Raw genomic sequence first — 15,222 nt, 5'->3', positions numbered from 1 at the left:
GATTTTACATGAACATTAACATAATGCCAAGCTGAGGTCAGTGTAATCCTTCTCCTACAAATCCTGTGTCACTTCTCTCTCTGCAGACCATGTTTCACTTGGAGGACTTGGTGACAGCTTCTATGAATATTTAATCAAATCTTGGCTGATGTCAGCAAGACAGGACAATGAAGCTAAGAGCATGTACTATGATGCTTTAGAGGTACAAAATGAGATTTTGCAAATGTGATTTGCAAGCCATGACATTTTTCTGCTTAGATTATTACCAAGTACTTAGATGGCATCGGCTTTCAATCACTGCAGCCCTGTGGACAATAATATATTAGAAAATGACAATCCAGGACTACAGGGGGCTTAAATCCTGCATTCGTTGTGTCAGCTGATGGTTGTGTTTCTGTGAGACTTAATATATGTTTTTAAATTTGGCGTGAAGTTGACAATTTCCAATAAATCATTTAATTTGTCTCTGCAGCTCGCTCTTTAAATTATTGTTAGCAACCTGGCATGTTCTAATGGAAGACAGTAACAGGAGATCTATTATCTAGAAACCTGTTCCTTAAAAAAGCTTTAGAACACAGCTATGCCATTTACTATAGTATTCTTTTCAACCTAACATTTCTTCATCTTTAACCAAATCATTTTTTTTTCTATAAGCCACTTGATACCAATTAAGCCAGCATAAATCCATTTTTTTGTTATTTACTAGTCTTTACAGAAAGAAAACTGCAGGTAAAATTTAGTATAATAGTGAAAATATACATGGGCAGAGGGTGATTTCTGTGTTCGGGGAGTCTACCTGACCCTTTCTTTTTCAGGATGTTTTGGTCTTGCGTGTCTGCTTATGTCCAGGAACACATGGCATGTCATAATTCAAAGAGTAACTACTGTGGTGAAAGTCAGGTTCCTAAAAGCTAAAACTAGTGAGTGAAAGAATATGTTCCAGTTTTATGTAGACCATCTGTTAGTACCCCATTCACATACCTAGTGCTTATTCTCCTTGCACTGATATGAGACTGCTGACAACAAAAGGGATTGGAGGAGGTTATACACTGGGAATCTAATTATCTACCTTGCAAGGTCCAAACAGGGAGAAGCTTTAATTTCCCTGTTAAATATCATCTCCCATTGTTCTTAGAAAAAAAACCCTAAATGCCTTTGGCTATCTAAGGATATTGAGAGGGGCTGCAGAATGAACACTGGAAGCAGCAAAAGTGGAGGGTTTAGATTGCACTAATACACATGTCAAGAAACAATTCAGTGTGGCATTAGCTAAGAGACAGCAGCAGCTGCAGCACTGATACATTTTCTCAGAATAAACCCTTTATTCTTCTCTCCCATGTTGTGTCCCATGTTATTTTTCTCCTTTTGTATTTGCTCTCTTACTAGCTTCTATCCTGTCTCTATTCTATTCATTTTTTTAAAATATATTTTCTCATCTTATTTTATTCTGCTTTTCACCAGAAATGTATGTATTCCATTTTTTTCACCCCTTTCTTTCTCGTTTCTTTTTATTTACCCAATTCATCTTCCCATCTGTCACTTTCCAGGTTATCTTGTATTTGTTATTCTTTTAACCTTACATTGTTGTGCCCCCCTCCATATTTCTGTGATCTGATCTTATTTGCTTGACCTGAAAAACATTTTCTTATTATTTCTTGGCTGATAGGGAAAAGGGCTGAAAGTAATTCAAAGTGTAAGAGCAAAAAAATAAAGTTCCTGGGTGCTGGCCATGGCACGCATAACCTGGGGACTTTTAAATAATTATTGAAGCAGGCACAGATTGATTAGAATGACAGCTCTGTGGGTTATTTGAGAATGCCCACTTGCAACACAGGCAGAATAAACAGTCAGTAAAGTTTTGGGTTTTTTGGGTTTTTTTTCTTTTTCTTTCCTCCTCTTTATGAGGCAGGTATGGGGAGACTTAGCCTTCCCTAGTCTTTATGAAAATCCACCCATGAAAATATACCTTAAAGCAGTGTTGCTCACCAACCCCTTGGATGTTGCTCACAGTGGCCTCAAAGCAAATGCTTATTTTTTCATTTCTAGTAAGGACGCACGTTTTGGTTGCATAACAAACCAAGTATAATGTCAAACAGAGCCTGTAGGCTGCCAGTCCACATAGGGGCTATTAAGTAGCCAATTAAAGCTCTTATTGCTTCCCCCAGGAACCTCATGCTTGTGTTGCTCCCCAACACTTTTTCCATTTAAATGTGTCTCACGAGTATAAAAGGTTTGGGATCCTTGCCTTAAAGGAAATCATACCCCAGAACAATGTAGGTCTCTATAACAATATATTGTATAAAACAGCTCATTTCAAAAAGATGTTTGTGTGTATGTATATATATATATATATACATATATATACAGTATAAAACCCTGCTTTGCCTGTCAAAGGGGCTGTAGAGCTCCGAAGGCTTGCAATGTATTTTTATTGTTAGTCAATATAGGTATCATTTCTACAATACTCTTGTATTTGTGTTTTTAAGGTTTAAGATGAAATTATAACTGCTTTATTGTGTGAGTTCTTTTGAAAGGGCATCTGTCATTTTCATTCTGCAGTTAATTTTAAGAACATTGTATTTTGGTGACATTTCTGTCTCTATAATGTTATGAAAGTGCCAAAGACATAGCTTTCTGGAGAGTGGATTAAATGGAAAATACTTTAAGTGGCAAATTAAGTCCTTTATAGCAAGTGTCTGTTAATGCCTACAATGGCCAACTATTTTGTCAAGGAAATGGGCCTGTTTTACATTATCCAGCCATATCCAGATATTAAATCACATCTTACTAACCTGAAAAAGATATCCTGACCATTTGCAAACTAAAGAATTGCCTTTGAGCCAAAGTGCTAATGTTTGGCAGAAGTGCAAAATATTTTTTTCTCTCTATCATGTGCTCTATTGTTTCAAATTCAACAAGGATTTTAATAGTGTTTTGTTCCTTTTAAAAAAAAAACAAACAAAAATCAAACACTGTAGGCCAAATTAAATTCTATGAATTAATGGATGCTGTCCTAGTTTAGGAATAGCTAAAAGTTCTGCTTGAAAGTTGTAGTTTAACAGTTGTCGCCCACGATAAACCTTCGCTATTGCAGGCGACTAATATTGGCGACATGTCATCCCACCAGCAAGAATGTAATTAGGTAGGGGGATGGCATACGTGTCACTTAGCCTACTTCCGAAATAAGCTAGAAATTTTGTTATGGGCTTCTTTACAAGCTCAATGCAACCACAGCCCTTTAGCAGGGAAGATCTGAGCGACCAAATATGCCCCCAGTAGCTCCCCATCTTCTTTTCTGCTGATTCACTGCACATGTTCTGTGCTGCTGTCAGTTACAGAGCTTAGGGACCGACTCACAATATACTGTATATACCTATATATATTACAATATAAGGCTGATAATTAAATAATACAGTTAGGGCTCTGGCACACGGGGAGATAAGTCGCCTGCGACAAAACTCCCTGTTCGCGGGCGACTAATCTCCCCGAGTTGCCTTCACCTGCCATCCCACCGGCGCAATTTCGCGCAAATTGTCATACATTGTCGCCGGTGGGATGGCAGGTGAAGGCAACTCGGGGAGATTAGTCGCCCGCGAACAGGGAGTTTTGTCGCGGGCGACTAATCTCCCCGTGTGCCAGAGCCCTTAGTGCATGGCAGCTCTGAAACCAGTGCAATTAGCTAAGCAGCCCCCTGTTGCATCAGATTATATGACAGGAAAACCTCATTTTCTGCTTGATAAATCTAAACTTAGTTTCTCAGATGCTGCTCAGAGCACATTGAGCATGTGAGTGTCACAGACACCTCTAGAAAAATCTTAGATGGGAAGCTCCTGTGACAACTGTGAAGGCCTGGATCATTACTTTTATAGGAAGGATAAACCTTTAGGAAGGTGCAATATGTTCAGTATAGAAAAATGTCATATCTAGCCATATTCATTTTTAGGGTTTAGTCATCCTTATTAATGACACTGAGGTGGGCATTAAAAGTACTGTTTATATTTTTGCTGATGATGATAATTTATGAAAAATTGTAATTTCCATGAAAGCATCTTGTGGGTGCTTATGGAGGGACAGGGTGGTAAGAGTGAAAAACATGTGTTTTTGGCAGATTTGCCCTACAGTTATTAAATTACCCCTCAGATCTATTATTTGGCTCATGTTGAAATTAAGTATTTATTGTGTTTATTTATAAACAGGCATTTACTAAACACACATGTATTAATGCATTCAGTATTATAGAAAATAGGTTTCAAATTTATATAAAAACATAACACAGATTTAGAATCACTTCTAACAGGTTTTTATTATTTTAGGCAATAGAAACGCATCTTATAAGAAAGTCTCCTGGAGGGCTAACTTACATTGCTGAGTGGAGAGGTGGGATCCTGGACCACAAAATGGGGCATCTAACCTGCTTTGCTGCAGGAATGTTTGCTCTAGGAGCAAGAGATGCTCCTGCACAGAAGAGAGACCATTACATGGAGTTAGCAGCAGAGATTGCAAACACATGCCATGAATCTTATGCACGTACAGGTATGACATGTCTGTGTGCAATAAACAAGTTTTGTCTGGACTAGTTACATGTTGTTATTCAGTTAACTTTTTGGTAAATGATACAGATGAATGCACAGGAAGTACAAGTTCCTTCCTATATACGTATCTGTTATCTGTGTGAGTCAACAGAGAGCTACAACCCTTGGGCTGTGTGCCTATGAAGTGTTTAAGAAAGAACCAAATTAGGACAATTACCAGAAAATGATTATGAAACATGTGGAATAGAAAGTTTTGCTATTGGTAAATATTAGTACAGGTATCAGCCCCCTTATCTGGAAACCCATTCTCCAGAAAGTTCCAAATTACGGAAAGGCCATCTCCCATAGACTCCATTTTAATTAAATAATTCACATTTTTAAACATGATTTCCTTTTTCTCTGTAATTATAAAACAGTACCTTGTACTTGATCCCAACTAAGGTTTAATTAATCCTTATTGGATGCAAAACAATACTATTTAATTACTTTACTATTACTATTTAATTTACTGTTTAAAGTAGAATGCAAGTTAAAATTTAAAAAGCATACTGCCCAATAGTCCTCCTATTGTTTAGTAAAAACGCCACACTTTTGGCTCACCTAATCAAATATTTACTCAGTCACACTTACTTCACATTTTCTAGAACAGGCAGCCATCTCTAAAAATGTATTCTCCCTTCCTTTCCCTCCTTGCTTCATACTGCACATGTGTTTCATTCCCTCCCCCCCTCCCCTCTGCCAGATCCGCTTCTGATTGGCTGGTGGGCATGTGTAGCTCAGAACAGGAGACAGGATCAAGTTACACACATGCTCAGAGAATAGGAATGCTGCCGCTGGCAGCCTACAGGAAGGACAGAGAGATTTCAGTGATGTCATTGTAGTCTTCACACTGCTGTAGGCTGCCAGCACCATATCTCAGAGAAGCAAGCAGGGATCTGGGAATTTAGATATGCAGTAAGTACTTAAAAAGAATGCATTTAGACTTACTATTAATTTATATTAACCTTTCATTGTCCTTTAAATAATGTTTTTAGCAGACTTTAGGTAGGAGATCCAAATTACGGAAATATCCCTTATCCGGAAAACACCAGGTCCCGAGCATTCTGGATAATGGGCCCCATACCTGTATTCCTCAAGGACACAGATTGAATTTAAGTTTTGTAATTGAAGAATTGGTTTACAATTAACTATGTAACCTATAGCTTAGGATATTATGATTCATTTTTCACTATATCTGAACAGTTTATATAAGGAACCATTATTTTCTTCATCATTACACAGTATGCAGCACTGTTCACATAGTTATTTAGGCACAACTAGTCACTTCTTCTTGGAGCCTTTAATAGATTCATTTAAATGAATTGGATTCTTGTGACTGAAGAAGTTGTAAGTGTGCATTTACTGGTATGATGGTATGGTTCTTTTTTTTAATCCCAAATCCCTACCAGCTTTTGTGTCACAACATATGTCCCCATGAGAAAGTCTTGGAGCCTCATAAACCTAATGGTGAAGGACCTAGGATGATGGCACAGACTGTTTACAAAGACATGAGTTCAATCAATAGGGCTTGTGCATAACATACTTTTTGGCCAATTGCTGTAATCATGTTTTTTGTTATTTCCTTAGAGTACCAGTATACAACCCCTACCCTACCCCCCATTGTTGTGACTGCTTTGGTAACAGGATTTCAATATGTAGGGGGTTATCTGTGCACTAGTAATCTAATTATTTGCCTTGCAAGGACCAAAACATAATAGTAGACTAGTTTCAGTTTGCCTGTTCAACCTTAAAAATAACAAAAACAGATTTTTTTTTTAATAATCAAAATAAGTAGTATGTTCAGTACAAGCCCTATTTAATGAACTCATGCTTTACATTTTTTTCAGCACATACATTATCTTCATTAAAGTAATAATATACAGTTCTATGTATATTAGTAGTGCTACAAATAAAAATCTACACACATTTATAATTTGACCACAAAGGCCAGATCTTGAGTCTTTAGCTAACACTGCCATTGCCTCTGTCTGTAACTGCTCTCCTGACAAATTTTTGAGGACAGAAGTACTAATTATTTCCCAGACTGTTTACTGGGAAGTCGAAAGCAGGGAGTTAGTTATGGCCATAGGGCCATATCAGCAAAGCCGAGATAATGATGTGTAGACACCTTACTATATAAAGTAACTGGAGTACAGAGAATCAATACTGAGCAGATGACTTTTCAATTACTGCAGTCTAATGAAATGCTTAGTAAAAGTGTTTGTGTGCATTACATGAATATCTAAAGGAGCTGTTAGCCACAGTCTCATATACAGTGGCATCACACCTAAGGGCTCTGGCACACAGGCAGATTAGTCGCCCGTGACAAATCTCCCTTGTCACGGGCGACTAATCTCCCGGAACTACCATCCCACCGGCGAAAATGTAAGTCGCCAGTGGGATGGCACACGCTGCGCAGGCGATTTCGGCAAATCGCAGAAGTTGCCTCGCGAGGCAATTTTGGCGATTTGCCGAAATCGCCTGCGCAGCGTGTGCCAGAGCCCTAAAACATCAAAGAACAGGAACTTCGAATATATAACTGGTAACTACAAAACGTAACTATTGGTTACCAGTTCATCTGCAAAGGCATTACAAATCTTTTGCTCTTAAAGGACAAGGAAAGGTATTGCTCAAACTTATTCACAGTATGCTGCACTGTTCACATAGTTATTTAGGCACAACTAGTCACTTCTTCTTGGAGCCTTTAATAGATGAATTGAAATGAATTGGATTCTTGTGACTGAAGAAGTAAAATTAAAGTAAATGAGCATTTACTGGTATTAGTGTTCTTTTTTTTAATCCCAATCCCTTTTGGTCTATGTTGATAACGCATATCCTCATACTTTGCAGTGGTGTACTTTCATCTGATTAAAGGACAATGAAAGGTTAATATAAATTAAAAGTAAGTCTTAAGGTGGCCATACACGCACCGATATTATCGTACGAAACCTCGTTTCGTACGATAATCGGTGCGTGTATGGCATGTCGGCGAGTCGACCGATATCGCAGGAAGCTGCCGATATCGGACGACTCGCCGATCGGACAAGTTTGAAAATTTTGATCGGGCGCCATAGAAGGCGCCTGACCAAAATTCTCCCTTCAGAGCTGAATCGGCAGAAGGAGGTAGAAATCCTATTGTTTCTACCTCCTTACCTGCCGATTCAGCCCTGAATGGTGTGTGGCGGATCTTACGATGTTTCGTGCGACCGATGGTCGTACGAAACATCGTCGGATCGCCACGTGTATGGCCACCTTAAAGGCATTCTTTTTTAAGTACTTACTGCATATCTAAATTCCCAGATCCCTGCTTGCTTCTCTGAGATATGGTGCTGGCAGCCTACAGCAGTGTGAAGCCTACAGTGACATCACTGAAATCTTTCTCCCCTTCCTGTAGGCTGCCAGCGGCAGCCTTCCTATTCTCTGAGCATGTGCGTAACTTGATCCTGTCTCCTGTTCTGAGCTACACATGCCCACCAGCCAATCAGAAGCGGATCTGGCAGAGGGGAAGGTGGGGAGGGAATGAAACACATGTGCAGTATGAAGCAAGGAGGGAAAGGAAGGGAGAATACCTTTTTAGAGATGGCTGCCTGTTCTAGTAAATGTGAAGTAAGTGTGACTGAGTAAATATTTGATTAGGTGAGCCAAAAGTGTGGCGTTTTTACTAAACAATAGGAGTACTATTGGGCAGTATGTTTTTTAAATTTTGACTTGCATTCTCCTTTAAGGAATCTTTTACCCACACAACTTAAAGGAGAAAGAAAGGTAAAAACTAAGTAAGCTTTATCAGAAAGGTCTATGTAAATACAGCCATAAGCACTTACAGAAATGCTGCACTGAGTTCTCTGTCAAAAGAAACAGGATTTCTTGTTGCTTTGTTTCCTGTGTCAGAGACACGCATCTCTCTCCTCTCTCCTGCTCCCCCCTCCCTCAAGAATGCATAGAACTCCCTACCCCCCCCCCTTAGGAATGTGTGATGTAAACCATTCAGCAGGAAGCTGACTCATAGTTTTACAAACTGCACATGTACAGGGGTCTTGGTCTTGGTGAAGGAGCGTGGCATTGTGGGAATTTTCTTTACAGAGCTCAGCGTTTTTTTTTTTTCCTATGAGGCTTCTGATCAGCTGAATGGGAGAAATATGGGGAGACTTAAGGGCACTATTGAGACAACTGAAGTTATGTCTGCATCTTGAGATTAACTCTTTATTAGCCTTTCCTTTTCCTTTAAAGGAATAGTAACACCAAAAAATAAAAGTGTTTCAAAGTAATTAAACTATAATGTACTGATGCGCTGCACTGGTACAACTGGTGTCTTTGTTTTAGAAACTTTTCTATAGTTTATATAAACAAGCTGCTGTGTAGTCATGGGGGCAGCCATTGAAAGATGAAAAGGCACAGGTTACATAGAAGATAACAGATAATCTCTATAGTATACAATGGGATTCTGCACAGCTTATCTGTTATCTACTGTGTATCCTGTGCTTCAATGGCTGCCCCCATGACTACACAGCAGAATTTTATGTAAGTAGTGTTTTTGAAGCAAACACACCAATGTTACCAATGCTGGCAACAGTACTTTGTACTGCCATTCTTTAAAACACTTTCATTTTTAAATGTTACTGTTCCTTTAATGCCTTAGACTTGATTGTCATAATTGTATTTCCTCCTTTAGACCAAACACAGTTTCGCAGGCCAGTGCAAGCCTGTAAGCCCCTTCCGTGTGTTGCAGGGCCGCCATCAGGGGGGTAGAGGGGGTACAACTGTACCGGGCCCCGTGAAATCTTCTTTCTTAGAGGGGCCCAGCCGTGTTGCGAAAGTTATGCAATTTACATAAGTTATGCATAAAGTTACGCTGAAATGTGTGCAATTTGCGTAACTTATGCAAAAACTGCTTAGAAAGCTACGTAACTTGCTTAGAACTTAAAGGAACAGTAACATCAAAAAATTAAAGTGTTTTAAAGTAATTAAAATATAATGTGCTGTTGCTCTGCAAAAAACTGGTGTTTTTGCTACAGAAAAGCTACTATATAAATAAGCTGCTGTGTAGCCATGGGGGCAGCCATTCAAGCTGGAAAAAAGGAGAAAAGGCACAGGTTACATAGCAGATAACTAGTAGATAAGCCCCATATAATAGGGGTTTATCTGTTATCTGCTAAGTGCCTGTGCCTTCTCTCCTTTGAATGGCTGCCCCCATGGCTACACAGCAGCTGACATATAAACTATAGTAGGGTTTCTGAGGCAAACACACCAGTTGTAGAAATGCAGGGCAACAGTACATTATATTGTTATTACTTTTATACACTTTAATTTTTTGGTGTTACTGTTCCTTTAAGTAACTTGCGTATTAAGCAGACAATGCAGAGAAGCTTTGCAGGGACAAACTTCACTGACCCCCAATGAATTTAAAAACATAAGGTAAATTCCACTGCCCCCAATAACTGACTGACTTATTAGCACTTTATAATTCATTTTAACTATTTATATGAACTGCATATTATAGAGTAACATCTGCTGTTTATATTGGGATCCATTTACTTAATTATATCAGTGTCTCCTACATGAACTTTTCAGCAGGGGAATGAATGGTTATTGGGCCCCACAGCCAGGGCCGGCCTTACCAACTGCGGGGCCCAATTGGAACCATTTTTGCGGGGTCCCCTTAGTACATTGTAAATTATGCTTAGTGCAGAGGATTCCCTATGTTGCCATAGTCTTATAGGTTTTTAGGCTGTTCCTGCTGAATTGTGCTTAATACAAGCACAACTCCCAACATTTTAAAAATGTAAATAGGGACAAAAACCTTTGCAAATTTTTTTTTTTGCCATGCCCATGGAAAGAATGCAATTTGCCCTTCAGTGTACTCCCATTCCCAGACTCACCCAGAACAGAGCAGCACTGAGCAGCGTTCATGTGGCTGTCATGTGGAGCTTTAATTTCCCCCTCTCTCCCTCCCTTCTACCCGCACAGCCTTTTTCAGTGGAGCGCGGGGCACGATTGGGCACAATAGGTGCAATCGGCCTAAGGCCGGCACTGCCCACAGCAACATCACAGGGCCCCAAAGTTTCTGATGGCGGCCCTGGTGTGTTGTCTGACAAACGAAAGATGCATCATCACTAACCCCCAAAGTACTGCTCATGTAATGATAAACTGTTGTATAGCAACTCTTGGTCCCCCCCCGCCTTGCTCTGATTTTTAAAGAGAGGTATCACAGGTTGATTAGAGGTAATGGAGATGTGACTTCACCAGGGAAAGAAAATAGCTGCCACTAACTGTTAAAACATCAACATAAGGACTTTTGAGTTTATACATATGAGTAGTGAGTTTATACATCTACTTCTACTGTAAAATCTAAATCCGAAAAATGGGTGTAGACTTTCCTAACAACCCTATAGGGGATTTTAAAGCAAGCACCACAGAGCAGTTTATTTTCTGCTCCATCATTCTTTGCCTTGGGTGTGCATGTGCAGTAGAGCAAAAACCAAAACTTTAAGCAAAAAGATGGCTTTTTAACTCTTCTGCACATGCGCCAGCCCAGGGCCATTGAAGAATGAAGAAGCTGAAGGACACAATCCCTGCATGGTTTTACTGATATACAGCTTTTCTTCCATTACAAAAACACTAGCTCTCAAGGAAAAAAACAAAATTGCTTATGTGATTTTTTTTTTCTCAACCTCGAAAATGAGTAAATTGGCCTCCCCTAGTAAAAAGAATGCAAATATCTAAGAAACCACTAAAAACAGAAAAGTCATGTAGATTGCAAAAGTGAAATATAGTGAAAAATATACAATAGTGTATAAAACTCTATTTTTAAAAGCAAACAGTGTAAAAACATAACTATTGCATTTGTATAGAAAACAAATGTGGGGGCCCATTTACTTACTCACGAACCGGCCGAATGCGTCCGATTGCGTTTTTTTCGTAATGATCGGTATTTGGCGATTTTTTCGGAAAATTATCGCGACTTTTTCGTTGCCATTCCGAATGTTGCGCAAAATCTGCCGATTTTTTCGTAGCGTTAAAACTTGCGCAAAAAGTCGCGCCTTTTTCGTAGCCATTCCGAAAGTTGCGCAAAATGTTGCGATTTTTTCGTAGCGTTCGGATTCATTCAAGCTTCAGTATGGTGACTTTTCTTGGGCCAGGTTGGAGCTGCAGGGTGCCATTGAGTCCTATGGGAGGCTTCCAAAATCATGCTAAAAAGTCGCGACAAGATACGAGCGAATCGTAATGGCTACGAAAAACTCGTGTTTTTTCGCGAAAATCGTATTAGTAACGAAAAAGTCGCAACAATTTCTGAAAAGTCGTAAAGGCGCAGAAAAAATCGCAAAAAATACGAAAAAGTCGCAAAATGTTCGTTTTCCAATCTGAATTTTTCCGATTCGAATTCGTGTTTTAGTAAATCAGCCCCGTGGTGTAGTTTTTACAGAGGCCCTGGCCAAGTCTAGAGCACTTCCTACTTTATTTAGTAAGCACTTGCGGAACAATTTAGGGTGCAGGTAGGGGGTAAAATGAGTGAGGCACCTGAATACATCCCACAAACTGCCCCTTATGAATACAGGACTGTAATAAATATAAGATCCATCATGAGAATGCTGATACACACATGTGATAATTGGCTTGTTAGGGAAGCAATATGCTTATAAAAACATGGTACCATTACAGAATAACATTCACGTTCAACATTCAAAGTAAAGTGGCTAGTGTCATTTTTAATTCTAATATGTAAAAAATGGAAAAGTCTTTGCTATTCCAATATGCTGGAAGCCTGTCCTGGACAGTTTCAGAACCCATACACAACTGGTAAGTTGTACTTATGTAAGAAATCAGCACTTCTGTATTTTTTCTTGTTTTTTGTTTAGATACTAAGCTGGGACCTGAAGTTTTCAGGTTTGACTTTGGAGCTGAAGCCACAGCATCACGATTAAGTGAAAGATATTACATGTTGCGGCCAGAAGTGGCTGAAAGTTATGTTTACTTGTGGAGGTTAACGCACAATCCCAAATACAGAGAATGGGGCTGGGAGATTGTACAGGTAAGGACGATTTTAACTAAATAATATTTTTGTCAATATGTAAAAAAGTTGTAAAGGAAAAAAAGATTTTCACAAGTAACAATAAAAACTCACAATTTGCAATGTAAAATTCATCACTAGAACTTTTTCAATAATAAGTTGTCAAATGGCTTTTGTCAGGAAAGATGACAACCCTCATCTGTTACCAGCTAGAGGGAGAGTGTTTATCTGTTCTTAAATGTTTGCTATTTAGTTTCAAATAACAAAACCTGGATACTACAATCTGGTTATCACACCAATAATATATAATCTGAAATGCATTCAAAATAAAGATGTATTTTATTCTTTTTATTCTTTCATTAGGCCCTAGAGAAATATTGCAGGATAGAAAGTGGATTTTCTGGCATCAGGGATGTTTATAGCACGAGTCCAAACCATGACAATGTTCAGCAAAGCTTTTTCATGTCGGAAACATTAAAGTAAGTATTTTTGGGAAAAAAAAATTATGGCTGAAAATAACTTTGTATTACTGCTGTTTTCTTCTTCTTTTTCATTATAGCACTTACATGTTACACAGCATGTTACAGAGATTGTTCCTTACTATATGCAAACATCCATACTATGGTCAATTTCATCAGGCACCAATTAAGCATTCTATGTGTGCTCAAGGTTTTATGAAGGTATTACTTGTTCATCCTGCAGTTTAAGCCTTTTATCACAGCAGCCACAGTTGGAGCCACTGCATTAGCCAGTGTGCAGGCGTACAGAGTGGATTTTGGTGTCAAAATGCATATTTAGGTGTGGCTCCACTCAATGTGCATACTGCTATTCCTGTGCCCGCAGCTGGGCTGACACATTGGCTCCGGGTGCAGACACACGAGAGGGCTGATGATAGAATAAGGGCTGATTCTTGGCACGCATTTATCCACAGGCCGAGGATCATCCCTGTGTGCCAGTCGCTGCCGATAAGACCATCTCACATCCTACAGTGTTAAAAAGTGATAAGAAAATATCTACTTGCATGCACATGTTAGTTTGTGTTTTTTTATGTGTATATGATGAGTTCTAATCCTACAAGCCAGGATATCTTGGTCAGGATCTGTCTATGTTGACTTAAATATCTCTTCAGATTGTCATGCATGGCATATGTGCCACACTCCTTGTATTTACTTATGTTTGCCCATGACCCAGCTTGTAAATGTACATAAATTAATTTGTCACAAATTGCACAGAATAGCAGTGAAGCAAATGTTCCATTCTGCTAAGATGGTGATCCTGGTATTTAGTCACAGTGACAACATTGTAAATGATTCTTGTGTTTTGTTATTTTTAACAGATACCTCTACCTGCTGTTTTCAGAAGATGATTTACTTTCACTAGAAGACTGGGTATTTAACACAGAAGCACATCCACTACCAATTACTCATCTAAAGTCAAGTTGAAGCACAAGATTCCAGTATACCTACAGTCAGAGTTTTTATTAGAAGCCTAAACTTTCATATGAAATAAATTCTATTTTATGAGATTAATTTAGGATAATATGAATTAAATAATCTAAAGACAGTATGAAACTCCAAAACATCTTATATTTAGCACTAAAAGAAATAGTGGCCTTCTGCAGAAAAGAAAATCTGCCTTTATTTTCCTTTTTTGCAAGAAAAAAATGAATAAGTTAAGGGATCTGTATCTATGTTCCTTTTTTTTACTGCAGTATTTCTGTCAACATCTGTGCAGAATAGGGATGTCTAACATGCAGCCTTCCAGCTGCACATGTCTGTGTTTGTTATAGTGCAAACCCTGGCCACGTGTTGGATGCTTCTGATTCTGGACAATGCATTGTGTTACAGGGCTAGTTGTAAATTTCCATTATCAAAGCCAAGTTGACCTGCAATCAGAACTCTTTCCAAATTGTTTTTTCCTTGCAATTTAATCTTGTTTTCTTTTTATCAGACATATCAGAGCTGCAATATTTAAATGCAGCTGCATTCTGTGCAACTCCAGCAAGTTACAGTGTTGAACTGCAATGAATTTGCTTTACAGATGCAGTGTATATATGTATATGTATGATTGCTTCAGAAGTGCTATGCAGAAATATTACATTTTAGGCACGTTTTATCACAACAAAGTGTTGTGCATTAGTTTAGTACATTCTTGCATTTCTTAATTATTATGGATACAGTTATTGTTGTTTGTTTTTAAAACCATTGCCATTTGTAAACTTTCTTTTGTTGCATGGGGATTCTTGAGTTGAAATTTACATTATATTTAGAGTTTTATTTAATTCTTTTCCCCATCCTGCGAAAGCTGCAGGAGATAATTTCCCATGTAATTATATCTTGAATGGTTTCTCACCACTAAGGTGGTGTTTGTCAAATGTTTACTCTGTGTCTTTTTAAGTAAAGTTTTTGGGACCCTCACAGAAACAGAATGCAAAGCAATACATTGAAGTACACTGAGCTTCTCATCTAAAAGGCTATGAAAGAGCTAGAAAAACTTTTCAGTGGTTGATGGGATTGCAGCCCACACATCATTGTAATTGCTTTTTTAGTGGAAGGACATTGTTCAAAGTTGTGTTAATGTAAATTATTATTGTCAACTAATATCCAAATATTGTTAAGTAGGTAAGAAATAGGTTCCGTATTCAAA

The 15,222-nt window shown here is 38.5% G+C and overlaps 1 protein-coding gene across 2 annotated transcripts in view; it reads left to right on the top strand.

Moving 5' to 3' along the window:
- Positions 1-15,222, top strand: part of man1c1 (mannosidase, alpha, class 1C, member 1) — a 47,201-nt gene extending 31,979 nt beyond the window's left edge. The window contains exons 9-13 of one of the 2 annotated variants that reach the window (XM_031896922.1): positions 87-202; positions 4,314-4,533; positions 12,425-12,597; positions 12,940-13,055; positions 13,913-15,222. In XM_031896922.1, the coding sequence (XP_031752782.1) occupies positions 87-202; positions 4,314-4,533; positions 12,425-12,597; positions 12,940-13,055; positions 13,913-14,018 (731 nt within the window). In that variant the 3' untranslated portion in view covers positions 14,019-15,222. Of the gene's footprint in view, positions 1-86; positions 203-4,313; positions 4,534-12,424; positions 12,598-12,939; positions 13,060-13,912 lie in introns of those variants that run through there. The other variant, XM_012957409.2, reaches the window with a different exon arrangement.

Source organism: Xenopus tropicalis, chromosome 2 (assembly GCF_000004195.4).
Source record: "Xenopus tropicalis strain Nigerian chromosome 2, UCB_Xtro_10.0, whole genome shotgun sequence".
NCBI lineage: Eukaryota > Metazoa > Chordata > Amphibia > Anura > Pipidae > Xenopus > Xenopus tropicalis.
The sequence above is the reverse complement of the archived record's forward strand: the minus strand, read 5'-3'. Positions and strand labels throughout refer to the sequence as shown.